The 27,969-nt window shown below is 43.4% G+C and overlaps 4 protein-coding genes across 17 annotated transcripts in view; 1 reads left to right on the top strand and 3 right to left on the bottom strand.

Annotated features, from left to right (window-relative positions):
• Window positions 1-502: 502 nt before the first annotated feature.
• LOC120957692 (alpha-L-iduronidase) lies at window positions 503-10,237 on the bottom strand. 2 transcript variants are annotated; one of them, XM_049608710.1, is made up of 9 exons: window positions 10,022-10,237; window positions 9,848-9,943; window positions 9,441-9,777; window positions 8,559-9,380; window positions 8,329-8,492; window positions 7,587-8,153; window positions 5,139-5,508; window positions 4,702-5,048; window positions 503-4,633 (listed from the first exon to the last, which is right to left on the bottom strand). In XM_049608710.1, the coding sequence occupies exons 1-6, from the start codon at window positions 10,158-10,160 to the stop codon at window positions 8,011-8,013; spliced, it is 1,701 nt and encodes a 566-aa protein (XP_049464667.1). In that variant the 5' UTR covers window positions 10,161-10,237; the 3' UTR covers window positions 503-4,633; window positions 4,702-5,048; window positions 5,139-5,508; window positions 7,587-8,010. The 2 variants fall into 2 exon arrangements, with proteins under 2 accessions (XP_049464667.1, XP_049464666.1); XM_049608709.1 differs by having other exon boundaries at window positions 5,139-8,153.
• Window positions 10,238-10,288: 51 nt separating this feature from the next.
• On the bottom strand, window positions 10,289-12,299 carry LOC120957693 (PRADC1-like protein). Its single transcript, XM_040380012.2, has 3 exons — window positions 11,704-12,299; window positions 11,366-11,621; window positions 10,289-11,261 (listed from the first exon to the last, which is right to left on the bottom strand). The coding sequence occupies exons 1-3, from the start codon at window positions 11,828-11,830 to the stop codon at window positions 10,967-10,969; spliced, it is 678 nt and encodes a 225-aa protein (XP_040235946.1). The 5' UTR covers window positions 11,831-12,299; the 3' UTR covers window positions 10,289-10,966.
• A 1,571-nt stretch (window positions 12,300-13,870) lies between these two features.
• LOC120958155 (serine/threonine-protein kinase 10) overlaps window positions 13,871-27,969 on the bottom strand; it is a 46,408-nt gene continuing 32,309 nt past the window's right edge. For 11 of the 13 annotated variants that reach the window (XM_040380744.2, XM_040380742.2, XM_040380741.2 and 8 more), the window contains 8 exons: window positions 27,308-27,383; window positions 24,219-27,229; window positions 23,894-24,139; window positions 23,676-23,830; window positions 23,438-23,606; window positions 23,243-23,349; window positions 23,028-23,160; window positions 20,807-22,263 (listed from right to left, as the gene is read on the bottom strand). In XM_040380744.2, the coding sequence (XP_040236678.2) occupies window positions 21,184-22,263; window positions 23,028-23,160; window positions 23,243-23,349; window positions 23,438-23,606; window positions 23,676-23,830; window positions 23,894-24,139; window positions 24,219-27,229; window positions 27,308-27,383 (4,977 nt within the window). In that variant the 3' untranslated portion in view covers window positions 20,807-21,183. Of the gene's footprint in view, window positions 16,612-20,806; window positions 22,264-23,027; window positions 23,161-23,242; window positions 23,350-23,437; window positions 23,607-23,675; window positions 23,831-23,893; window positions 24,140-24,218; window positions 27,230-27,307; window positions 27,384-27,969 lie in introns of those variants that run through there. The other 2 variants (XM_040380750.2, XM_040380749.2) reach the window with 1 other exon arrangement.
• On the top strand, window positions 17,784-19,545 carry LOC120958157 (antigen 5 like allergen Cul n 1-like). Its single transcript, XM_040380751.2, has 2 exons — window positions 17,784-18,746; window positions 18,812-19,545. Exons 1-2 carry the CDS (start codon window positions 18,462-18,464, stop codon window positions 19,301-19,303), a joined length of 777 nt encoding a protein of 258 aa, XP_040236685.1. The 5' UTR covers window positions 17,784-18,461; the 3' UTR covers window positions 19,304-19,545.

Genomic DNA, 27,969 nt, shown 5'->3' on the forward strand with positions numbered 1-27,969 from the left:
AATTTTAGGTTTTACACATGATTTTCAACACATCACAAAGAACTGTTAAACTCAATCCAGCTTGAATCGTGTTGAAAATCATGCTGAAAAAATTAAAATTATGATGATTGAATTGAAAAATCAGTTTGATGAGGATTAACATCTTGCATGCAGTTTATCACCTTCGATAGCTCCGTTGGTAGAGTGGTGGACTGTGGAGAGTGAACACTACTTGCACGCGGTGAATAACAACGATTACATTCGCAACTGACTTGAAAAACCCTGTAATATTTAGGTTCTAGCTATTGATTAGAATTATCAGTTTATTCGATTTATATTAATATTCTATTTTTTTCTGGTTGACTCTTTATTTGATGCACTCTTTCACAGGAACTAGTAATACATTTTTGTGGGACTACCATTTAAGTAATTATTGGATGACAATAGTGGAGGAAAAATGTTAACGATAACTGTTACCAAAATCAAAATTTCATACTAAAACAGTTCCGGTCGTCCGAATGTCTTTATTTTTACCATAATTTTATGTATCGTGTTTCGTATTTATTTAATTAATTCATCTGGCTTTAACGAGCCTACAAAACCATGCTTAAACCTAATGCCTTATTCATATTCTGTAAGAAACTAATTTATCCTGGTCAAAAGGTGCTAGGTAATGAAATATCTAATTAAAGTTAATATTAAAATACAAAATACAGTCTAACACTACGGAAAAGAAGCCAATAATGGTCTAGGTATAAGTGGTCTAAAAGGAGCAATCAAATTAATATAAGGTGACACAGAGGGTGCATCAATGAAACCTCACATTATATTGAACAGCGCCTACCACAACTATATCGACAGTCGTTTTTCGCGATTTGCGGAAAATCCATAAGAGATAGATAAAAACAGTGAATGTATGAGTTGTGCAGAATACTGGGCCTCATCGCTAACGAAAGTCGATAACGGAGTGGATAATTTAGCCGATCGGTTAGCAAAATTCCAATGTTATCCAATTGCGTTTTCTCAATCAGAATCTTCGCTAACCGATCGGTTTGGCAGTGGAGGGGAATGGTGTTTGCCGCCATAGCAACGTGGTTAAAAAGTCGAGCAGTGGGATATGCAGTTGAAAACTTCATATAAAAAACACCATTTCAGTCGGATAGCCATATCTACTGCTCCACCCCAGTTGATATAACAGTGGAAAACTAAATAATATTAAAAACCATGTTTCACAGCTCGCAAAAAGGATGTTTTTTCGCTGTTTGAGTTATTTAAGATGTTTTATCACTCGATTTAGCTAAAATATTATTTTTTAGAAAATATAAATTTACCTGTTTTTTTTAAATAAATAATCAAAACACATAAATTTAGGTTTATAACAGGTATCTAGTTTTTATAGTTCAAGCTAAGAAATAAGAAACCAAAAAAAATCCTTTTCTGCTAATCCTTCTCTTTTATCCAACCTTATGTTATGGCCTTATGGCATGTTAGAATCGGTTCCGACACGTAAATACAACGAGATTGAGAAGACCAGTATTATCACTAGGTACAAGAAATTATAAGCAACTCATATCCGTTGGAGCGGCGAGTTCCGGTCGGAATCGTTTGCGTTGTTTTGCACCTATCGAAGGTGTTGTGCCTACTTGTACCTTCCGGACTATCCCCAAAAACTCAGGGTCGCTTATGGAAGGGTACAGCCCGGGAGTGTTCGGATTGACACACACATCGCTATGTTCCACGCCTCGTGACAAACGTGTCACCCAATGAATTTTTTTGTTCATCCATTTAAACGAATATGTACACTTGAATAGCTTCTCTTCTGAATCACATACATTACAATTTTAACGTAATTATTTTATTTTTATCAAATCTGACGCAATCATCATCGTACGTGTGGAAGCACACTCATTGTCGTATCAAGCTCACCAATCTTCAGTGGACGATCCTTGTTCAAGGCATGGAAACGATCGTCCCAGGTGTTGTGCAGGGAGAGGGGGTGGGGGGAGATTTCATCTCTTGGCTTTGAATCAAATACACTTTAATTTTTTTCTTGGGGGAGTGGGGGGTATTGGTCGGAATCCCTCATATATGGGCCCCTGTAGTCTTTGAGTCTCTTCGTCCATGGAGCCTCTATCGTTCATGGAAGTCCACGATGAGACTACTGTACACACCATATATGCTGGACTTTATATCCACGGAGCCTCCTGCGGCCAATCAGTCCGCTTACGGCTAAATCCGCAATTGCGGAGAGGGCGTAGTAGGTTTAAATTTAAGTGGCCAGATGACTTGGAGGCGTCAGTCATTAAGGCCAGGATAATAGACTGGCGAGGGCGAGAGGCCGTGAGCGGTTTCGGACACTCCTTATTGCACGGAATAAGTGTACCGCGTTGTTTCAATATATTTTTGCACGAGAACGTAAAATACGGACGTTCACGGATCCAACGTTCGCGGTGGCTGGAGTTGATGGACGCACATGGTATATGGCACAGGACAAGCGTCAGTGAAGGTGGCAAGCTCAGAAAGGATTCAAACCTCGTCCTCCAGTTCATACGATTTTGTTTCAACTAGACTTTTTCAGCCTACAACCCGTTTTACACTTTACCCGGATTGTTTGAATAGGCCTACAGTCAGTACTGTCTAAGGCCTGGTGTGGATTCTTCATTAGATGGTCCGTAAATAAGCAAAATTTACTATTTTATTCATTCCGCAAAACAACACCTCTAAATGTAAACAAAAGTGTGATTGACAGATAGGCAAAATCAATGGCTACTCGAATCGGAAAGAGTTATCCACCGGTGGAGAAATTATCCACCGGTGGAGAAAATTATCCACCGGTGGAAAATAAATTCCACCGGTGGATTCGAGCAAATTAACCGATCGGATAAATTTTATCGACTTTCTTTCGCGATGAGGCCCACTATTTCACATCTTCGTAATTTTTTTCATATTTTTTACCACTATTTTTTTACCCGACTTATGACGAAAAAACAAATTTATGGTCGTACCATAACTGTAAAGACACCTCGAAAAACAGGTTTTATGTGCTAACTAACGCATTTAAAAATCGTTCAAAAATATAAATAACATATTCAAGAAAGGTTTTAAAGAAAAATATTTTTGAACGAATTTTAAAAAGTGATTTTATAAGTTATTTTAAGGTTATATAAGTTTTATAAGAGTAATTATCAAAAGGTTTTTTTTAAATATCAAAAAACTTCACAAAAAAATATTTTCGCTTGTAATGGTTGTTTTGAAAATGCAAACCAAAGTTTGTAAAAAAGATTTTCAAAAATTATTTTAAAATTGCCATTTTTTTTAAATAAAAAAAAATTAACGAATTTTTAACTTAATTTTTGTACAAGAAAAAAATTGATATTTAAAATATAGTGAATGATTCAAAATGTACATCACTTGATATAAAGTTTAGGTGCCACATTCATGTGACGTTTCCATTTCTCGAACTGGAATCCGTGGAAATCGATTAATTATAATTCTAACCTCAAACAGGAATTTCATCAATCTCGATTAGTATGTATAAGGGATTCCGCTAATCGCAATGCTGTTTTGTCAGTTCCGTCCGTGTACACATTCTGTAAGTATTCCCTTGTTATTTTGTTATTTGTTATTTAATAACAAATAACAAATAATAAAAAAAAGATAAATTTCTTGAAAAACCTCGGAAAACTATGCATAAATAGCTCATATAGTTAGTGTGCTGTCAGAACTGCTGCCTTTCCACAAACAACTCGTCCCCAACCAACATGGCAGCCTGGTTGCCATTAGTTGTCATGAACCATTGGTCACGGAAATTTTACCGGAACGTAAAGCCTGGCCGTACCAAAGCCTCAGTTTAGTGCCCTACACTTTTAACAGTAGACCACGGAATTGGCACTACGGGTTTCAGCCTGGTTGCTGTTGACAATCTGTGGACGTTGCTGTTGATCAGTTCTTGGGTGTACACATTAGCAAAGTCTACCACAAACTGGTTCAACAACTCGTCGGCATATGCCCATTTTGTACAGTGGTACGATGTGGAAAACATGTAAGGTTATCTCTTAAAACGACGACTCCGGCAACCTGGAGCAGCATTTTAGGAAGTCTTCCAGTACTCCATGTACCGCAGGTCCCGCAATCGCCGTTTGAAGTCAGGCGGAAGCCTAAGGTGCTGAATATGTGTTGACATCCGACGCCTGGATGTCATTCAGCAGTCGTGCGACAATTAATGTACCGGTAACCATTCACCCCCGAATAGACCGTGCCCCCATACGTAGGACTGACTATCCTGCTATGCTAACAATAAGGCAAGCTCACTTCATTAGTGGGTACAGGCAGGCCTTGACCGACAACAGTTGTTGAGCCAAAGAAGAAGAAGAAGAACCATTCACCCACAAATAGCTTAGCTTACCAAGTACGCCTTTGTCTGCGAGATGCATTCGTTCTACTACCGGCAAGTTCTTAATCAAATAACATTTGATGGGTTTATCAAGTGGCGTAGGATGATTGATATGGTTCCGGTACATTCCTTGTCGAAAATTTCTATCCCTTCTTCGGGCGTTCACACCGTACCGGTAAAAACGGCGACGAGTCCTTGCATGGTACTCCGTTTCGATCGTGCATTTCTGGCTACTAACGATCGCCTTAAACGTCTTTACACCTAAAATAAACCATATATACGAAAGTAAAGTATACTCATCGTTTTCTTACAGCATTTTTTTGTCTTACTTTTCACGAAAGCACGTGCTGGTGCATCCGCGATGATTATCGCGAAAGCTGTGGCTTTACCGTGTACACAAGATTCCCTATCGTAAGCTCGTTTGCCTCAAAAGTCTAATTACGGAGATCGTCCTGCAAAGATGTCTCCTTCGTAGGACTTTTCATTCACCAAACCCGCGTCCTGCATGATACCACCGTAGGATATATCGGGTTTACGACTTACAGCTATCTACAATTGTATACAAATGATCAACACAGTTCTATTCCAAAACAAACCGTTAACGATTGAATGAATCCGCAACAGATTCGATCGAAAGCGGCACGGCAGAACGGTCCTAGAATGAACACTGGCAATCCTAGAATGAACAAAAATGCAGAGCAGATAGTCAATAGACATGTTAAATTACTTTAATAACTGTAACCGTCGTTCGTTCATCGTTACATACCCGAAGTCTATGGTTGAGGCTGATCCGCAACAGCGAAACTCGAAACTTTCACGACAGGATGCACCGGCAAATCTTGTACTTCTAGTGACTTATCCGGCGCTAAATTCGCTTTGAGGTCTTGGCCTGCCTCAGGAGTGTCCGTAACCGCTCGAACTCCTGCTCCAGACGGCTCCGGCGACTCCGACGATTCCGGCTCCGATCGGCTTCTGGGGCCTCTTCTGATTTTGGTGGAGTCATTCGTAATGGATTTCTATTTTTTTATTCCGATTTTCCGGGTGACGAATTTACCCATCACTAATGCACAGTAGTCTTCGGTATAACACTATTGGATTGTCTACATTCAGCGGTCGGCAAACTTTGAGATATGTGCCTGTGCTCCATCGGATGCGATTGTTGTTTTTTTGTAATTATATCATACAGACAAGAAGGTTCCAAATTAGTGATTCTCATACATTAAAACTAATTGTAAAGATTCGTCAGTTAAGGATCGGCAACAGAGTACGTTAAATTGTAATGAAATGAAATGAATGAAAACAACAAAGGTGCAATATTGCTTCGTAATGAAGCCGTCCTTCCATGCCGCAAAAAATAATGAGGATTATTTTTTTAATAATCGCTTCTGTTTCAAACGCTCATTTTTTTGTCGTGTAGATATAATTGGAAGTCCGCGTGGTTGGTTCCCATACATAAAAAGGGGACCGATGTGTGGGGGCTAACTACCGCGGCATCCCCCTACTATGTTCACCGTCCAAAGTCCTCGAATCCTTGATGCACAAATCCATCCTTTCTACCATCGTTGGACACCTCTCTCCGCACCAACATGGTTTCATTCCCACAACCAACGCACAACCTCATCCAACGTTATGGGTTTTGTTTCTTCTGTTCTCTCTAATACGATATCTGGTCGCCAAACTGATGCCGTGTACACGAATTTTAAGGCTGCCTTCGACAGTTTACCCCTTGACCCCTTGATTACCAAACTCGAATGACTCGGTGTCGGAGGTCGATTACTGTCATGGTTCAAATCCTATCTGTGTTAGAGTTTCGTCCTGCTTGTCAGGTTATTTCACGGGGCTCTCTAGAGTCCCTCAAGGAAGTGTTATCAGCCCCTTCATTTCGTTTTATTTACTGAACTCCTTCTCTGTTTGGTGTAACAACAATGGCCTTCACCTTTGTCCTAATAAGTGTTGCGTTATTTCGTTTACCAGATTTGCGTTCATTCCGTTCAGCTACTCCCTATGTGATACTGTCATACGTCGAGTATCGTCGGTAAACTATAAAACTCGCTTCTGAAATCCGCGATCCCCTATGCTTAAAGTCTCTGCTACTGGGTCCGACCTATCTTGGAATACGTCGCCGTTGTTTGATCTCCTCGAGGCGCGACAGCGATGGCCAGGCTGGAGAGTGTCCAGCGTAAGTTCACTCGAGTAGACGCTTCCTTCTCGGTTCTCATCAATCCCTTCCTTCATATTCTATCCGATGTCGCCTTCTTGGATTACTCCCCATCGAAGATAGACATTCCCACATCCCTGCAAGTTTCATCTCAGCTCTCCTTTGAAATGAACTTGTCATCCCATCCCTCTTATCCGCCATTACTCTCTATGCGCCCTCTCGTCGCCTTCATGATATACCTTCCCTATCCATCCCATCCCGCCAGACCCGCTACGGTTCGAACGATCCTTTTCTCCGAGCTCTATCGGCTATCAACAACTTTTATCAATTATTTGACATTAATGTCCCAGTGTCTCGATTCCGTTCACGTCTTCGTGATTTTTCTTCACTCCAGTCCATGTAATCTGTACCCGTCATCCTTATTTCCTCTCGTCAACTAACATTAATCACACACTTTGTTAAGCCACTTTGGCGGACACTTTCAAATAATAAAATAATAATAATAATAATGTATGTTTCACATACGAGAATTTTAACCTCGAGTTCGACCGTAATGATATTTTCCTCAATCCATATTACTATAATGAATGTTGGAAGTGGAGGACAATATGAAATGTAACAGTGTTTGGCGGTTCGGGAGTAGAAAGTTTCGAAGATTTAATCCCTACAAAGATTCGATCGGATCGGATCCCGTTTATAAGTTTCGATGGGGATTCGATAGCGATTCCATTGGAATTCGGTTGCAAATCGATTGGGATTACGATCGCAATCTATTATCGATTGGTTTCCAATAGGATTTATTATAATCCCATTGAGAAACGAGAAATGCGCTAATCGTTTGAATCGCTATTGAAAACAAACGTTTTTAATAACATTTTTGATGGATTAAAACGAGAATAATTTAGTAAATGTGGCTTAATGATAAAGTTAAATCAATTGATGAAAATTACCCATTACCCAAAGAGGGATTGGGATTCGAAGATTCGAATCCCTCTGAGTATTCGTCTTTCCCAACACTAAAATGTAATACTAAAATCTGTTCAGTAATTTACTTACGAATTGTTTCTTAATAACTTTCAAAATAAGGCAAATTATTTCGCGGGCCTAATTAAATGTAGTGGAGGATCGAATTTGGCCCGCGGGCCTGACTTTGCCGACCGCTGGTCTACATTGATGCGTCAAATATAGGCGGCCTCAACCTTAGTGCATTTGTCGTTTGCGTCGAATTGAGTAACATTTAGATGGACCTCTTTAGTGCTGCATCTTTGTGCTTGAGCAAAGCAGCAACGATTCTAGGACATTGTTCTTCAATCGCTGGATAACGTCTGGCGTGTTGTTGATGTTAGATGTCTTTAATACGATGTGGAGCTAGTAGATCAGACGGTTCCCTACTGCTATAATGTGCCTCAATCGAAACTTTTTATAGCATGAAAAAATGGACGTTGTTTGCACATGCCATTACCGTTTTGTCTTCATCATGTTAGTTGATATGTTTTTCCTTTGATGAACCAGAGTGAAACGTTGCGTTGGTCCCATAATGAACCGGTGTAGAAAATGGTCCTTTCCGACCAAAAAAATCAACGGCACGCACCTTGTAGTATCCTACTACCACACCAGAGCATACTGTTGAGGGAATAGTAGATATAAGTAAAATTATAAATTTATTCGATTTTAGGATGCCATTCGACTGGTTTACTGCTGATGCCATTGAATGCGTACATTAGATACATTAATTCAACACGCAAACAGTTCATACATTAACGAGAGCAGTGCAAAATAAAAAAAGATTTATACTAACCGGAACTGATGTCTCGTTTTCCACTAACAGGCATGATTTTACTAACATACTGATAAAACATGAAAGGTGTATGTTTAAACCTATTAATAATACACCATTTGTGCTTCCGTTTAGCATCAGTTGAGCGTGTAGATTTAAACCAAATCTGATACGTTCGAATACACCTACAGTAAAAGGGCAAGCAATTGATTAAAAAAGGTTATTAACTATAAATCTACACTTACACATACCGATGATCTTTCAATCCATCCGTTGACAATTTCCAATGTATTAACACTTCATCCTGAAACACCATCCTTACGCGCACACCGTAAACTTGTCCAGGGAGAGCATAATCATCACTGCATACCCGTACGCTAACAATCCAAGGAGCGCGCAAGTTTAAGGAAAGATTAATATTTGACAATCCTTTTCCACGCTGAACATTCTGAGATCCTGCCAGCAAAATGCTTGGAAGCTGAACTTCACGCATAGCAGCAAACTGCTCGGATGTTGGGTACGGTGGCTTGCCTTGCCACTGCCACACACGAAATGGATCATTTCGACCATCCTGCACAGCTTCTAGCAGGTAGTTGAGGCGAGTTCCGATCAGCATATCGGTAGGGATGGAAATATTCAAATGCGATCGTTTCTCATGTAAAGGGAAGCTATCGTTCGATCGTGATGCTAGCAAGCAAAGATACGTCATATGTTCATCAATCGAGGCTAAGTACGAAACATTACCCTCTAGGTAATGTGTTGGCCCAGCGAGTGGAGCCAAGTTCGCTAGCATTCCTAGTGCAGAAAACACAGGCTTTACCACGAACTGCACATGTGGCGGATTAGTAAGATTCATCTGAAACCGTGCAAACAGTGTGCGCTGCTCGAACACGTACGGATAGTAGCTGAGAAATGCATTATCGTGGGACAGAAACTGTAAGTGCTGTCCAAAGTCATCCCCGTCGGTAATTGCGGACCAATGTTGAGTGACGATCGAAAAAAGCATAGCTGCGTAACGCACATCCGCCTGAAACGGACGGGCCGTGGACCAACCAGCGATTGGATCGGCTTCACTAAAACGAAAGGAAAAGTGTATAGTTGGAAGCTTACATGAAATCAATGTACAAACTCACTCATTGGCAAAGCTTAGACGTTTAACATTTGGGAACCGTTTCAACACATCTTCCAGCAACTGTCGACCACCGTCGAGCACTTCGGAAGCCCAACGTCCGCTTCCCTTACGATGAAAGGTGATCGTCTCGAATGGACAGCTGTGTGGAGTGGTTGAATTACAAACTTCCAGCACAGACCAGCAGAAAGGATGATGTTGCGCTGATTTAAATAGACCCGCTGGACCGTACAAAGGAAACTTCACCCTTTTCATAGGATCATTGCCCAAATTTAAAGCACTAAATCTTTGACTCATTACATCCAAGCCTTTCCGGACGGCAAATACGTACGATAAATAGTCTGGAATTATTGAAAGGGGATTATAAAACTCTTCTCAATCGTCAGAAGTTTGCTTTGGAAAGGATCCTACCATTTACGGTAAAGTTCAACAAATTGTAGCTTCGTAAGTCGGGTTCATTCCACGTTTCAAATCTCCATCCTGCTACGTACTGCAAACCGTACCGATCTGGGTAAGACAAGTATAACAGCATATTTTTATCACATCTCTCCACAGTGATGGTAGGGATTCCAATTTCAAGCAAACCTGTATATCTTTCCACTAGTTGTTGTACTAAATCCGTCCAAAATGTTTTCCTGCAGGGTAGTTCAGAATAGCCTTTCGGTATGCCCATCAACTCAAATCCAGGATAAAGTTCTACATTATGCAGATGATTTATCAACATATCTAACGCGGTAAAGTTATATCGAGAGTGGTTCCTCTCCTCCGAACTGGAATAGTACAAATTATTTGAACGAAGTGAAATTGAAGAAGATTAATTTCTTTCAAAACTTGCACGTGCAGTTAAAAGAATCTCGTCATTAAAAGAATATATTTTACAACAAAGTTATCACAATCAGCTGCTGTGTCATACCCTATCATGACATCATACTCATACTCTGTATGGTCTTGGGGAATTGGAGATATATTGCTTACACTGCTTGCAATCGTTGGTTTTTGGAAAGAAAATTCAAATTATGGTTCCATTTTCTAGCCATTGAAGATAATGTGATGTTACGCTTAGGAAGGTTTTAGATGTAACTTACACTTCAAGAAGCTCTAGAAGCCAATGGATCCGCACATGGCTAAAACCACGAGCCGGCAGAGAGCCAATGAGCTCCAGGTTTGTCAACGTGTCTTCCGATAGCAAAAAAGCTGCACTTGCATTGCGCGGCTCCGGTGGGCACAATCCGGTGCTGGTCCAAAACGGTTTCAATAAACGAGTCTGCGTCAGATCTTTTCGTGCAAGTGTTACCGAGTGAGTGTTAAGTCTCGTTGCAACATCCCATGTGCTACAGCACTCCAGCACATGGCGACTGTCCGCCAACCAGAGCCATGATAGTAACATTTTCCCCAACAACAGCATTAGCGTCCTCATTGTTTCAGTCATCTTTGTGTTCAACACTGGTTTGCTTTGTTCGGTTTCCGGCAGATGGTGTTGTCGGTTGCCGAGCCGATAAAATATCAAGTTACCACCGCTTTATGGCTCGTTTACCAAGGCAACCAAGGCGGTTGATTTATCATGTGCGGCTGTATGAAGGTGAGATTGACGGGAATGTTCACGATCGCGTACGGTAGGTTCATCTTTTTTAGCGTCTGTCGAATAATTATTCCATTCTTGCCGTGCAAAAATCCAGCCGGAATGTCGGTATCGCGGTCGGTATTGTCATGCACCATCTCGATGTAGTAGTCAAAGTCATCGATCTCCGTATCATACTCGGTCACAATTATGGCTGCGCCGCCTATCGCTTCCACGTTGATGGCTTTGGTTAGAAACGAACAGTGGCTACAAATAGACGAAATTTGTAAATTACCAATTTTGAACCAAAGGAGTATTCTCCCACTTGCACACACCCAAACTGGGGTCGGCCAGTGCTTCATAGTACTTACCCCCGCTCGACGAGTGCAATGTTGCCCTCCAGCTCATCGGCGTTTTCGAATTTTGCAGAGCACGCATCCGCTGGAATCGCCGGTACCAGTTTCCCTTGCGGAGATTTGTATGAAATGCCAAACGTGCCACCGAAATCTTTCGCTGGTCGCAACCGATACGTGTACTCCAAGGCCGAAGGTTCTAGAATTTCGAAAAACACATCACCTGCAATGATGTCCTGCGTACGTACGCCATCGTTCATGTGAAGATTGTTAGCTAGAAGAGACACAAAGCAAATACAATGCATCAGGGCAGGGTGACTAAACGAATCCATCAGCGGGGAAATCGGGAAACTTACCACCGCACCATACGAATGATATCAACGTGAACCAGCAGAACGTACTAACGACGAAGTGTAGTCCCGCTTGCCGGCGCCATATTCGCAGGACCTGAGGCACCACAACGGATAAAGCGTGGCGCGTCATTACTATTCTTGCCGGTGCTTCTTACGGTGTTAACCTACCGGAAACTGCACACCACTCGGTTTTCGTACTTGCGTTCACCTAAACACCGACGATCGTCACTCACTGGCAAAGTAAACTCTCAAACATTCGATCCCTCTATATGCCACGCATTGCGCTTTTCGTACGGCAAAAGATAACACAAGCGTCTCAAGTTCGGTGGGACGATTATCTAAATGATGATAGTGTAATCTTGTATCAGCTACGACCACGCTCCGGAAGCGATGAGACCAGCGAAAAGAGAGCGATGGTTTTTTGATACAGTTTAGCGTACAAACTAAATATGAAAATGACCAACTACGCCAACGACAACCACTCGTCGTCTCTATTTTTGATTTCTATATTTTTCGTCGTAAAACTTTCCAAATTGTCCCGATATTGATTGCACTCTTTTTCGATTTTCCACGCGTTTTTGCTTTTGCAATGTTTGTAAACAAATGCCAGCAATGTCAAACGCTAACAGCTGTCAGATCAAGTTCGAAAATTTTAAAATTATATTCCGAAAAACGTTGCTCTACTGAACTTTAAGCTAGATAGAAACGCTTAATAAAACGCTTTAAGAACAGAATGAATGAAGTGGATAGAGCACTAAAAACAAGTTGCCATTAATGAATCACTAAAGAGAAAATAAATGAAAATGAAATTAAATCAATTTCTGCTATCATTTCATTCCGCTTCCAATCAGTACATCCTCGTCTATTCTTTCAGCATATAAGAAGTATGTTTTGCGATTCAACTGCAATAGTTTTAGTTTCATAAACGTTTATTATAAAGAATTTTAAGAAATTTATCTGGCTAACGAGAATTACAAAAAAAAATGTTTCAGGTAAATATATAGATAAACCAACTGTTGTGGAATTGGTACCTCAAAGAACCTGTAGTGACGGACGAAGCTGGAACTATATAGTACCTATATAGTACCGGTACTCACATACGCATCTGAGACATGAACACTGTCCAAATCGGACGAAACCCTCTTAGACGCGTTCGAGAGGAAGATTCTCAGAAGGATACTTGGCCCCGTGTGTGTGGAAGGACAATGGAGGAGCCGATATAACGACGAGCTATACGCGATGTACGGCGACCTCACCGTCGTGAGGTTTCCCCAGGCTCCGATGGGCTGGCCATGTTGTGCGCATGGAAACGGACGATCCAGCCCGTAAAATCTTTTTAGGCCGTCCACAAGGACAGAGGAGGCTTGGTGACCCCAAATTGAGGTGGCAGGAGGGTGTGGAGGCCTAAGCCATTCAGGGATAACAGATTGGCAGACGAAGACGCGAGACCGTGAGCGGTTTCGCATACTGCTAAGGCAGGCCAAGACTGCAAAGCGGTTGTAGCGCCGGATAAATAAATAAAATAATAACTGTTGTGGATCTTCTCATCTTCTTTGGCTCAACAACCGATGTCGGTCAAGGCCTGCCTGTACCCACTTTTGGGCTAGGCTTTCAGTGACTAATTGTTTCCCCCCCATAGCTGGATAGTCAGTCCTAAGTATGGCGGCGCGGTCTATTTGGGGATTGAACCCATGACGGGCATGTTGTTAAGTCGTACGAGTTGACGACTGTACTACGAGACCGGCTCTGTTGTGGAACAAAACCATAAAACATATAAAGGAGCTTCTCGCGCAGTATAATATTTTTAACTCATGGCATGACAGTAACATCGTTTATGTATTAAATAGAAAATTACATCTATATCCAGCCTCGATTCCGTGGTACAGTCGTTAACTCGAACAGCTCGACATGCCCGTCGTGGGTTCGACGCTCCAATGATTGTTATCCCGCAAGAAGAACTATTATTATCCGGTGGCGTGTGGTACTGAGTAAGTCTCGAAATCCTGTAAAGGCCAGCATATGATCGCGTCGTAAGTCATTACGCCAAAAGAATAAAAAAAAGTCTAAAAAATAATAAAATCTACAAACCAGAAATTTAAAGATGGCAAGACTTTCGGACTTACGGAGTTGAACCTTCAAATTATATATAGAAGTACCAGATTTAGCGGAATTAGAGTAAAAATAAGAAATTTTATTATAATTCTGAATCGATATCTAACCTGCAAATTACAATATAATTACCCTTTCATTGCCATCTCACGCCTCAGCACTTGGTGCACAATACAGCACACGTGTGCGTCTTCACTCTGTTTCCTCTCTTCACTGCACATCATACTTTGCTTCTGTGAAATGTGTTTTCTTGCTGCTCTAACCATTCCTATACTGAAACTATCTAAATAAATGTATTTGTTAAATTTCGCTTCATTGCCTTTGCGTCAATATATATTCATACGTGTCTAGAATCACGAGAAAGAAAACATCCTCCATTCGGTTGTATCACTCAGGTCAAATCTTGGCTTTCCACACCACCCGCGACTACACAGCGTGTGGAAGAAAGTGGCGAATTATATCGTTTGCCTTATGGCCAGAAGCGCACACCTGTGTCTGAGTGTTTGTGTGTGTTTGCTGCAGTTTGCTTGGCCTGGGCGTACGGCAATATTTTGATTAGGTTTATGACTATTCTACGATTCCTTTCCTGACCTGGCTACTGTACACCACTGTAGTTCGTTATCATCCTGAAGGAGGTGAGTGTGTATGTGTGTGTGTGTATGTGTCTGTATACCATTTTGTACAACAGAGTATAGGCTACTTAAAATGGTAAAATGAAATACCCACAAAATGGTTCACTAAATTGTAACGGAAGTTGGGACGAGCAATGATGTTTGCCCATGTAACAGAATTAAACATCTTTGCTCGATACATGGGTTGTACACACGTGAAAGACTTTACAATTCAGGGTAGGAGACATAACAGAAACAGCTTATGTTCACACAGAACACATTACCAAGATAGCTGCGACTATACAAGGATCTACATCATAAAGAACATTTATTGCGTACACCACCTACCACCCACTGGACCGTGAAAGCGGCGGCAAACAAGTAAATGATTCACAACAATGCAAAAATATGTTTTACATTAAAATTAGATACATGTTTACACATCATAACGATCTCGCGATCGCACCAAAATCTTGGGGCGCAGTAGTTTGGGAAGAGCCAGTGTTTCTTCCCGGCAAATAAAAATGAATGGGATCGATGCCAATATTTTGTAACGAAATTATGATACACAACCTATTTATTAATTAAGAAGAAGATAAACAATCAATGCTAGATATGTGAGGTGCGATGAATCAAAAGAATTCACTGCAACACAGCTTCTAGGCTAAACGTAAGCTGTAGCATTGTTTTTTGCAAACTTTCTATCGTATCTCGATCAACTTCTTCTACGCATCATCCTTAACTGCTACTGGAAGAAGAAATCCCATAAACGCAACCCGGCGAAATAGTCACGATTATGGGGCGATTATGAAGGGTCTCACAATACGCACGTTCCGCTGTTGCGGTTAGGGAGAAATATACGTTATAAACAATAGACACTGCACTACTTGGTTAAAAGTATTAAAAAACGGTTTTGGCAAACAACAACGTCAGCATGTTCGTTGCGGTGTAATATTATTGTATACACACTAATACGGGAAGAAAAAATCTTTAACACATGCGATAACTTGCTAAGCTATGTCTCGTGATCGCTCGATCGCGCGGCGGTGAAAAATTAGGCTTTACGCTTATCCTGTACACACACAACACTAGTGGCATTATTCCAGCTTGCGGTACTATTAAATTACAGTTTTGGTAGATGCAACTCTTGGCGGTCTTCTTCTGGCGGGAGCTTTCCCTTTTTGCTGTTCTATCTATGCCACAATAAGCGTTCAAATGTACGGCCATATGTGACAAATTAAGCGATTGAAATAATGATACTAACACTAACCAATAAAAATGTACACCGTGTAACAAAAACTTCTACTTCGCTAGTCTTTCGTACTTCTTTTTTTTCTACCTGAACGAGTTCCAGTTAAAGAGCAGCGGGGAACTATGTGCAATATTTGTGTAAAGCATCTTCCATATAATACAACTATCGTAGGTACGTTACGACCTAAATTATTCTCTCCTCCTTCCCCGCTTTCGCTCTCAAACCGTATCGCTTCCACAACACATTGCTTTTATGAATCTGTGCTACTCACGAGACGTAGCTTCATCCTATTTGTGGCTTCAGTGAAGTTTTGATATTAGGGTTGGTTAGATTGTACAATAGTTCAGCGCGCACGCGCACAATAATTAGCTACTGTTTTTGCTGGCGCTGCTTTTGCATGATTGCTACATTATTTTTTGTTTAAAAAAAACTACCTTATTGAATCTCGCCTTTCGCATTAATAGGGCGCCTATCTCCTAACGCTCTCGCGTTTATATTAGATTGGCAGAACTTCTGGGGACACTCTTTCGAAGGAATGTTTGGGCAACGCTTATCACTTGCATTAGCAGAGATGCAGCAAACAGTTGCCTTCCTCGATCGACCACACTACTAGCTGCTGCTGTTCCGGTAACTGCTGTGGCCGATGTTGCTGTTGCTGCTGCTCGCACCGGCACCACCGCCGCTCATTCCGGTTCCGCTGCCGCTGATACTGTTGTACCGTGCCCTGAAGCCCGCCGCCCCCTGTCATGCGCCCAATCCATCGGAATATGAAGAAATGCTGCTCCGCGTCGACCCTCCGACCTGCAGCAGATGGTGATGGTGGACGTGCGGGTGGTGCGGGTCGTGCGATTGCGGGGATTGCGGTGGCATCGGTACCAGGCTGTTGCCGTACAACTGTTCCATCTCTTCCAGCTGCTGGGCAAACGTTTCCTCGAGACGCTACGTAACGATGAACGACGAAGAACGGTGAAAAATAAGAAAGTATTTGGGAAAATTTTAATAAAAAGCAAATCAAACACTGCATAAAGATCCATCCAATACCACAGAGAGAGACAGACGATGAGAACATAATATTGTGATCAACAGAACGAATTGTAAGCAAATGTGAAAAAAACTGTGTTTTGTTTAATCCTAAAAGACGACTTCAAATAATAGCATAAATAATAGCAGTACACAATCGGTTAATTACACTAAACAGGCTAAACACCAACCAGTAAACCAGAAACAGAGAACGGTATTGAACCCTTCACCGATATACAATGAAATATTATAACACAACAGATCTTCTTGCAAAAAATGCATCACATGTAAGAGCAAACATAGCAAATGAAGTTGATAATACGATAATTGAAATGTCTATAACATAAGAAATTCGACAAACGCGTGACACAAATACAGTACGACAAAGTTACCCAGCCAACAAAACAACAACGGCTATATTATGTCACCACACTGTCTGGGTATGGATCAATCACCGATCACCGTATCAATGTTAATACAGATTGGTTGAACCTTTGAACGGAAAAGGGCGAAAAAATGACACATGTCTGCCAACGAAATTACCCTGCGTGCCATTAGTACTAACACATCCACTGCACGGGGAGAGGAGAGCGCAGCGTGTCAATGTGACAAATGTTTATTTTATGCACGTGTTCAAAAAAACGATACATGCATGATGCATCATCGATCATACAGCGCAAGCAGCAAAAAAAAATGCATGTGCATGATGATATGCATTCCATTTCAGGGGCACCCCACACGCCATCGAGGACAAAATGTAATGTACCGCGCCTCAAGCGGGTGTCATTATTGTAAGTGGGTTTACAAACAAACGATCAATAACATCACGGATCGCTTTCCAATAGTTACGAAACACGGAGTTAGCGGAGAAATAATTTTAAAATAATAGATATTGTTATCCATCTTTGGTATGGTTTTGTTAGGGGTTTTGATGGTCTTCTAATTAAATCACTGAATGAAATAAAAAAAGAGTTATTTATTCGATATATTTAGGATACTTTCAGCCCATTACATGATTACATGTTCAGTGTCTCTTTTTTTCAAATTATAACTATATTAAAACCATTACCGATAATTAATATACTACATACCTTAAAATATTGCAATCATGACTACATCAAACGGCTGCAACGCGTTTGCAACAATTTGTCAATTAACACACCCAGAACGCCCCCGTCTCATTCCTCTCCGCAGTGTGGAGAAGGGAGATCGATTGGAATTAATTTGACAAACCATGAACGATTAAACGCTCAGATACGCAATAGATATGCACGCGAGTAGAAGTGTGATCTTGAATGTTAAGTGTCACACTATTCACCAACAGTCGGTTATCCTTCGACACCTGTGCAACAACCACGTTCGTCTCTTACCCTTCCTGCCATAGGCGGTTTGACTTGCAGCGCACGTCTCTACTATCAATCTTATCGGCTGCATCAGCCGACGCTGGGCCTGTCGATGACGTTAGCTCACACGCGGAAGCCTCCACACCAATGGCACAACGGGCACAGAGAGTGCGTATAATCCGAAGGGTGTCATAAGTAGAGTGTTGTTGTTCCCTGTTGCGGCAAAACAAAACAACAGCGCGTATCCTCCTCCTCCAACCGTCCGCGTATGATCTCTTCCAATCTCCCCCTAGGGCTTCACCACCGTGGCGGCACGTACCCGAGGACTCGACGTCGAAGTGGATCAGACGCGCGCTGGTGTGCTGCTCGTTGTGTCAGTACGGAGATAATACCCGGTCAGAACGGTTCGTTCTTACTGCTCGGAAAATGCAACTCCTCATAGCGATCTTCTCGCTGCTTCTGGCAGTTGGTGGTAACTTCACGCACGCCTTCGACTATTGTGCAGCATCGAAGGATCTCTGTCCCGTGCCCGGTTCGCGGCATGTCGTTTGCAATGGGAGGCAATTTGCGCCCGCTTGCAAAAGTCCCAAGCTTATCAAGATGAAACCCGAATACCGGGCACAAATACTGGAGTTTCACAATCGATTGCGGAACAATCTTGCCTGCGGATACTTTCACCGGTACGCCGAAGCGAGTTCGATGGAGGAGCTGGTAAGTTTAAGGGCTTTGAGGACACGATTGGTTTATAACCATCAATTACAATCAATTCCACGCAGCACTGGGACAATAAGCTGGCCCGCATAGCCGAGTACAATGCAAGGACGTGCAGCTTCGAGCACGATGAGTGCCGAAACACGCGCAGATATCGTACCGCTGGTCAGAACCTTGCCATAAATTGGTTCTACGGCATGAACGTGACGGTGGCGCAGGCGTTGGATAAGTTCCAGCGCCACTGGTTCCTGGAGTATAGGAAAGGCCGCCAGAAGATGCTCGACCGCTACACCAAACTCTCGATACAAGCCGGTATAGGACACTTCACGCAGATGATACACGCCGACACGCAGTACGTTGGCTGTGCGATGGTACGCTTTCAAGGTATCCATCAAGGTTTTCCGGTGACACAGTACTATCTGGTGTGTAACTACTCGGTGGGCAATCTGTACGAGCGACCCGTCTATCGGAAAGGTAAACGGTGCAGCAAGTGTAAGTACGGATGCTCGAACGACACGTCCTACCGATGCTTGTGCCGTTCGTCCGTGCGGAACTAGCAAAGTGTGCGGATGAATGTGTACTACTGCTTCGGGGAGATCTGTGTCTGAACAAGGAAAGGATCATCGGTATCGATAGGCTCTGGCGAGGAACTTAACGTGAAAGGGCGGTAAAGTTCAAACGATGCTATTGAACAAATTTAATCATAGTTTTTTTTGTGCGTATATAAATCAAAACTCTTCTTAAGTGTACTTCAATAAAAATAACCTCCGTCCAGTAATAAACCTTGTAAAACCTTTAAGCAGTACTTTGTTCCTCTTGTGTCTATAGTAACAGATACGTTCACTGGTGAACCTAAATCCAACATGCTTCAAAAGATAAGCACGCACGATGCGCTACGTCCAAGTCTTCGCGGGAGCGCAACCCAAACCCACTTTTGCAATGGCGCAGAAAGTGTGCACAACAATCTACAGTACACTCCTATGCTAAAGTACTAACGGCCAACGTTAATTGCACCACTGCTCTTTTCTATCATGTTTAACTCCCGCCTTGAGATATACCTTTTTGCGTTATCCGCAACGTGTTATTGTTCCCCAGGATTGCCGGAAACCAGATGAGATAAATCACCACCCCCAGAGTGTGCAAACATATGACTCACCGTCGCGTGTTGTATATATGTGCGGACGGTTGTGTGCTACACGACACGTGTGGAGTATGTTATGATGAGAAAAGCACAATGAATCTTAATTATCAGTGCGCGCGAACATTAGTTAAGGATGAGTTATGTTACTGTTGGGCCAGATTCGTCACCATCAGCATATAAATGCGTTTCACAAACGCATTTTCAAATGAAAATAAATATATACGCAAAAACACACATACAGTTCATACTGTAAAGCAAACTTCCATACAGGTAAACAAACAATAAATTAGTACAAACACACCAACGCGTACAATGGAACATGCTGAAAACGCAATAGATGGGAAATAATTATTCAAAAGTATTAAACACGTAAACGAAACCCACTGGCAAAATAAATGCATGAAATACAAATGAAAGACGACCAAATAAAAAGTAACACAAACAAATCATTGGACCAATTGCACAACAACACAAACACACAGAGTGGACACATGGTTTGAGGTGCAAGAGTAGATAAAGGAGCTTTTAAGACCAACCTGATTCGATTGCGTTACGCGATTCGCCAAGGAGACGACGAAGACTATATAGTCGAGAACGAAAAGAGGTCGTTTGTGGGGCAAAGCGAGTTCCGACTGTTCCATTATCAGACGCCATACACATACATGCTTAAAAGGGGCTCTATTTCGGCATATTTTGGGAAAAGAACGACCCACTCGTACTATTTTGGGCAATAACATCTCCTCAATAGCGCACTATTTCCAGTATTATCCTTCCAGTAGTAGCACGACTTTGAATTGGAGTTTCTTTTTAAAGTGCCATATGTGCCATATCAAACGAAGTTGCATTGTGCGCTACGAGTTAAAGGTGGATTTCCGTTGACGGTTATCATTCTAGGTTAGTAGACTTTCGTTCCAGTTAGTTGCGGGTTAGTTGGCAAAAGGAAAACGTAGTATATTGTGGAAATTCCATGTAGCATGCTCCGCTCTCCATTAAGATAGTAGATCTGTCGTAGTCTTCTTTCTGGATAAATTGGTTCGTTGAGCTCGGAATATTGGAAGTTTGGAAGGAACACTAGGGTGTGCTGGGCTTTTGGAACTGGTGGATTCGAGTAGTGCGAGGACGATTTTGTGGATGTGACAAGGATATTTGATTCGGGATTAAAAAAGCGACAGTGGCGGAATTCGACGTTCACCGCTACAGATATACACAAACCCAACCGGATGCAGTAGTCGCCGCAATGCCGCAACTTCAAAGTAAGGTACACTAATTGTTATTTTGTTCTAGGACGCGCTTCAATTAAACCACTGTATCATCATCCTTAGTCGGTGCAAGCAACACCGGAGTAGATGGTGATAGTTTCAATCCCGATGGGGTGCTATTGCGACCACCGGTACCATTCGCCACAGGAAGTGGAAGACCTCCGCGGGCGGAACTGAACGTTGTCAGCCGGTTGATGTTCGCATCAGATGCTGTGGTGAACGTATTATCGCCAAGGCGACTTGGGCCCCACCCAGCAGACGTACGGCGTGGCATTGTACCGCCGGATGCCGATTGATGTGATTGTGGAATATTAGACCGATTAGTGATACCATCGAACATGTTTGCCGGTTTGCGATTAGTCGCCTGATTGTTCACACGGATCGATACGACACGGTCCTTCGAGTCGGAATAGTACGACAACGGTCCGCCAGATGGAGTCCCACGGGATACACCATATTCACCACCCCCGCCACCGTAGTAAGCGGATGATGATGAGCTGCCGTACTCATTCCGGCCTGACCGGACCGGTGTGTTCGAGAAGAGGAACGATTTGATCGGTATGCGTGTTGATCGTGATTTGCCCGAAAGCATATCTTCCGATTTGCGCCTCACGTGCACATTGTTAGCAACAACTGGATCATTGGTGTGGATGTACTTGATAGCGGATTGGTACTGATTATTACCATAACCTCTAGCATCATCACCACCACGGCCGGTAACCATTGTAGGCGGTTGATTTTCACCCTCATTCTCTTCCAGCACGGAATCGTATGACGATGCGAGGGACAGTTTGTGCCCGGAGTTGGGCGTATTGGGCATGGACCGGCTAAGATCCGGCACAGAGCTGTGTATACTGTTTCGGTTAGAGCTACTTCCACCACCACCGTATCCACCACCACCACCACCAGCAACGCCACCGTTTGCCATCGTGGGAAGCGTTAGGAACGTACGGGAGCGTGTGATGTTCAGCAGCCGGAGGGAAAGGGTATTGAGGGAATTGGTGCGATTGCGCAACTCCGGTGGCACGGTAAAATCACCATCGAACTCACGGCGATCAACCGGACCCCAGCGGTCTTCGTACTCGTCCACCATTCGGCTCAGATGCTTCTCAATTGCCTACGCCACCCCGGAACGCGTCGACAGATAAAGGGACGTTGGATGGAAAGGAAATTGGGGAAATAGATCGGAAACAAGATTTGCGGGATACGATGGAAAAGGAATTCGACCGGGTACATTGCATTTGTCGTTTGTGTGTGTTGGTGAGTAATATAGAGCGTAGTTTTGATGTTGTACATGTGTGTGAGTTCGGCAGGCATAAGAAAAAAAGGGAGGAAAAACATATTTTATTACGGTTAGTTGAACTGTACAGCAATTGTTATAAAAAAACGAATCGGTTACGCTGAAAATGGGTTATCTGTTAAAAAGCCAATTAGTTATTCTTAGCACGCAACACATGCTACAAGACATTTTTTACACAAATTATTCATAATTATGCCAATCGTTCGGTAACCAACAATCTAGAAACGAAACGATTTGTAATTCTTTGCTGCAACGATTATGATTTTGAAACCTATATAATAAATTACTTATATAATAAAACATCTTTATAGTTCTTAGTATTCATCATTAAAAGATAATCGTTTCGTTTTAGTGAGTAGATCAAAAGATATAAACATTTTTTTTGTAAATCAGAAAAGTCTATAAGTTTTAAAAAGATTTGCTCAGCAGCAGCTCTTCAAATGAAGGCAGCAATTATTTTGTTTAGTGTTCGCACCTTCTTAATCAACACAACTATTATTATACCTACGAGATTGTCAGCGTAGAGGGCTAATTTAAATATAACGCATATTCACGTTAAGCATCCTGTAACTGTCACCTACCTGTTTGCGGGGCATGAGCTGCGCCTTCCATTCACGTAACTCCTTCTGCAACGCTTCGTCACATTCGCGAAGTTTTGCTGTTTCATGTTCAAGCAGTTGCTTACGTTTTTCGTTTTGCAGCTGCTCCAGTTCCCTATAGATATGTGATAAAAATATTTAAAAAAAATTACATAAGTAGAGCGATCAATTTGAATGTAAAGGCTCCTCCCACTTACCTAATAGATCCTTCTGAGGTAGCTCTAAGTTCTTCAAGTTGCTTACTGTGCTTGGTTTCAAATCGCAATTGCTCTTGGTTATATCGCTTCTTCTCTTGCTCTTGGAACTGGGTAAGAAACAACAATTAAAATATCAGCTTAAGAAATACACTTCTCGGCGCCACATGATTTGCGAAGTACGGAAAATCTTATTACCTTTTTCAGCTTGTCCCGCTCTACCTCCGGATCAGTGGTCATAGAAATGCGTAACGACTCACGGAACATCATATCGCGAGCCTTTCGCTCGGCGCGTATTCTCTTTGGCAGTGCTCGCCGTTCGATCGTCTGTCGTTTCAACAGTTCCTCTTCTTTCCGGGTGATCATGCTGTGACGAACGCAATAAAAATATAAAATTACTTCCCATTTTAATATTTCCCACGCTATTTGCACATACCGTTTGATTTGATCTAATTCCTTCTCGTGCCGAATAATCATTTGATGCCGTTGCATGAAACAAATGTCCTTCACATGACGCTTCGCCAGTTGATGCTTATCGTGGATATGTTTTTCCTCCAGCTCCCACAGCATCGCTTCCCGGGTTCTCATCGCCTAGTAAACGTAATATAAGCAATCAGCACAAATTCAACGCTAAACTCCACACTGTGATATTACCGTTTGCTTTTGCTGCAGATAACCCTTGTCGGTAGCGGACAGCTTTTCGCGGTAGATTTCACTAATCCGCCGCAGAGCAAGTTCGTGATTTTCCGATAGCGACGATAGAAACGACTTTTCACGCTCCTCGTGTTCGAACTCCATCTGCGTTTTCCGCTTACGGAATTCATCTTTTCGTTTTTCCTTCGGCAGTAGATCCACCTCCTGCTTTAACAATCGTATCTCCTGTTTCAAGCTGTCTCGGAACTATAGACACAAAACAAACGTAAAAGAATGAGAATGAACGTTTGGAAAACGTCTGTATCACATTCATAGATCTACTTACTAGTTTCAGGTCTCGCTCCTGTTCGGCTCGGATCTTTTTAGACGTGTTGCGCAATTCCGCTTCCTGCTGCTGTTCAAACTTCTCCACCGTCTGCCGGTGCTGACGGGCTAGCACGTCCATGTCGGCCTCGAACGTACGCTCTAGCTGTAGCCGTTCCTGCTCGAACTTCTTCTCCTGCTGCTCTTTGGCGATCGCTTCTTTACCCTGCAGGTCATAGAACTGTTTCTTCTCCTGCTTCTGCAGCATCTTGAGCTCGCGCAGCTCCTGCTTGCGGAACAGATGATCGTCGTACAGCTTGTTGTTATCCTCATCGCTGTAGATCACCTTGCTGGTTGTGGTCGTTACTTGTACCCCATCGATCTCAAATTTGCGCGTTCGTTTTCGCGTTTTCTTTTTCAGATTTTGTAGGTGCAATTCCTCCTTGCTAATATTGCGGTTAGCTTTCTGCCGAATGCCGGCCGTACCGTTGCCACCGGCTGCGGCTGCTCCTGTTCCAGCAGCAGCGGCCACACCACCAGCAGCACCGGGAGTTCCCGCCGTGGCTGTTGCCGGAGCATTGCCACCGGCACTGCTACTGACCAAGGTCGATGATCCGGAGGAAGTCGCCCCAGCTGCCAAGACAGGTACCTTATCGTCGTCGAGGTCTAGTGAGGGCATTGGCTTTCGTCGGAGTGTTACTTCCTCTTCCAGCTCTACCGATGCATGCTCGCGACTATCGTGACTAGTGGTGGTTGCAATGCTTTCCGCATCGCTTCGATCGTACAGATGATGCTTCGCTGATACTGCTAATGGAGTCGTTCCACTGCTACCCGTCCGCTGATGATGATTACCACCGATCACCATGCCACCAGCGGCACTACCATGCTGCTGATGGTTCTGATGAATAGGCGTACTGGCGGAACGTACCGAACCACCGCCTTCGAGCGAACCGACGCTACTGTCTGGTGAAATCCGAGACTTTTCTATCTTGCGCTTATTCACAATGATACTGACATCCTCACGACTCTGATGGAATTCACTGCCACCATTATATCTATTGCCATTGATAATTCCTCCACCACTAGCACCACCTTTACCCGTTTGGCTTGGCAGCGAAATCGAGGAACCGGATGGCGATCGTTGCTGTGGATGCTGCTGCTGCTGATGGGATGGCTGCTGCCGCCCGCCGACCACAATATCCACCTTTACGTCATCACTCGATTCGCTCGGACCACAGCTAACGTTGGACAAATCACTGGTGGAGTCGTGGTGATAATGATGCGGTGACGACGCATGCGGATTGTTGATCAGCTGCGGATGATGTTGCGAGGAGTCCTTCACCTTGATCTCCTCCTCGCCAACCGTCACCACCGATACATGACTAGTGTCCAGCAACAACTTGCTGCTGTTGTTTAGTAGATTGTGTCCGCTAGCGTTGAACACTTCTCCATCGCCGTACGCATCCACATCCCGATCGGGTGAGCTAGCGTTTGTATCATCCACGAGAAGCACTTCGCGGCGATCATCATATCCCGAGCTGACGATAAGCACCTCGCTTTCGTCCAGCTTTCGTGCAATCGCTCGCCCACCTGCGACCGACTGTGAAGGTGTTCGAATAGGATGGTGCCGCGGTGAAACGTTCTCTAGACTGTCCAGCGACTGAAAGTCGTCATCGGTTGACGATTCGTTAACGTGCGTTTTGTTTAGCTCATTCGACACGATAACCACCTCATCGTGGGCTCCGGTACCCGGGGGAGATATGACACGCGAACGCCGTAGCTGAGACGAACCGAACGACTTCGTCGAGGATGCAGACGATGAAGTACCAGAAGAGGCTGCTGCAGCCGCTGCCGGTGGCAATGGAATTGAATTATCAATTATCACCGGTGGGTGGCTCGTGACAACCGTCACCTGCGCCACGTTGCTTGCCAAACTGTTGGAAGGATCGGACAGCACAGCCGCATCGTTGATGGTGATGGATGTCGTTGAGGAGGATGAGGAGGTATTCATCAAGGTGGCATGATGAGGCAACTGATTGCGTACTGTTGAGGGCGTTGAGGTGGTGGTAATCATTTTCACTCCCTCGTCAACTCCTCCCTCCTCTACCAGGGATGAAGGCGGATGCACCGCCCTCGGAATGGCAACATTATTAGTACTAGACATAGCGAAGGCTTGATTTGTCTTCGGCGACGAAGGATGCTCGTGAACATTTATCGTCGGCTTTGCACCCGGCGGCGTCGATGCCTTGGGGCTCTCTTTATCGGACGGTGGCGTCGGTGCATGTTCCTTGCGGGGAGACTTCGTCTGCTCTTCAATCACACCACTGCTTCCCATTCGCATTAGTGCCGGAGGCGGTGGTGGCATTGTACCGTCTAGTGCCTTTGCATCCGGTCGATCGAGAGCCTTTGCTGGCGGTTCACCAGCCGGCGGTGTCTGTGGCGTTTCTGGTGGCGTTGGCGGCACGACATCCTTTGCCACGGAACCACCGAATGTGAGCTTCGCCGAAGTTTGTCGTCCCGTGGGAGAAGTTGGCGTTTGCGGTGGCGGAGGTGCAGGTCCTTTCTTGACGGCGGCAGTGCTGAATGTTCCACCTGCAGCCGCGATTTTTCTCTGCTCATTGCCTCCACCCGGTGTTTCTGCATGTAGCTCTCCCGTGGATGGTTGTTCAGGGACAATTTCTTTAGCCACGGGTAACACCGGCGTGGGAACGTTAACCGCTCCCCCACTGATGTTCGATGAGGAGGACGATGTTTTGATGGTTGTTTCTTGTGTGCCCTCTGCACTGACCGGCGAAGCAACGACCGGCGGTGGCGCGGGTGAAGGCGCTGGTTGGGATTTTTTCATTTCCGTTTTTGTATCTACACTAGGCGGCGGTGCCTCCAGCGGTGCCGCGCCTGCTGAACCTGGCGCTCCGACAGTAGTCGGCGCCGGCCCAATCTTCGATTTGCTGGGATCATCTTCGGTGGTGGGAACGGGAGTAGACTCTTTCGAATCTCTGGATGATTTCGAAAGGGACGTGGGTGTATCTGGAACTGATGCGGGAAACGGAGAATGACATACAACTGTAAGTATCGTGCATCCAGGAAGGTTTTGATATGTTTTTAACTTACGCTTATCAGTTTCTTGACTCTGTAGGGAAGAAGAATCATCATCCAAGTCGAGCGGAAGAGCAGAATTGCGGGGTTCCTGAGGAGTGAAAAAATTAAAGAATAAATTAATATACTAACCATGTTAATATATTATAAAACCAAGCTACATAACAGTAAAACGTATGCATGACAATAAATTTCCATTTCAACTTTAAAACAAGAATGTGAAGGAACGTAGGAAATGTTACTTTGCGGACAGTGCAAATATTAACATTTCTTTTATTTTTCTTTCACTATTCTCATCATCATTTTACATGCTACTGAATAGAATAGAATAGAAAGCAAGCAAGAAAACCAAAACAAACAACGAAATGAACTTCTACATTAATGTATAAAAACTACGGAACTATTGCCAGACTAGACGTTTACGCACTGCAGTCCGATTTTCCTTTCTCGAGTATAAAGATTGAGTTGTAAATAAAGAGTACACACATGTACATGCCCGATAAACAGCCGAAACGCGTTGAAAAATAACAGAAAACTCTTAAAAACAACATTAAAAATGCACACTTCAAAACAATATAGGTACCTTGGACGTAATTTTGATAGTTCTACTAGAGGTCTAGAGTTGTACAAAAATCGCATATTTTTAATCGAAATCAAGGCTTTCATCAAATGATACT

Source organism: Anopheles coluzzii, chromosome 3 (assembly GCF_943734685.1).
Source record: "Anopheles coluzzii chromosome 3, AcolN3, whole genome shotgun sequence".
Classification (NCBI taxonomy): Eukaryota; Metazoa; Arthropoda; class Insecta; order Diptera; family Culicidae; genus Anopheles; species Anopheles coluzzii.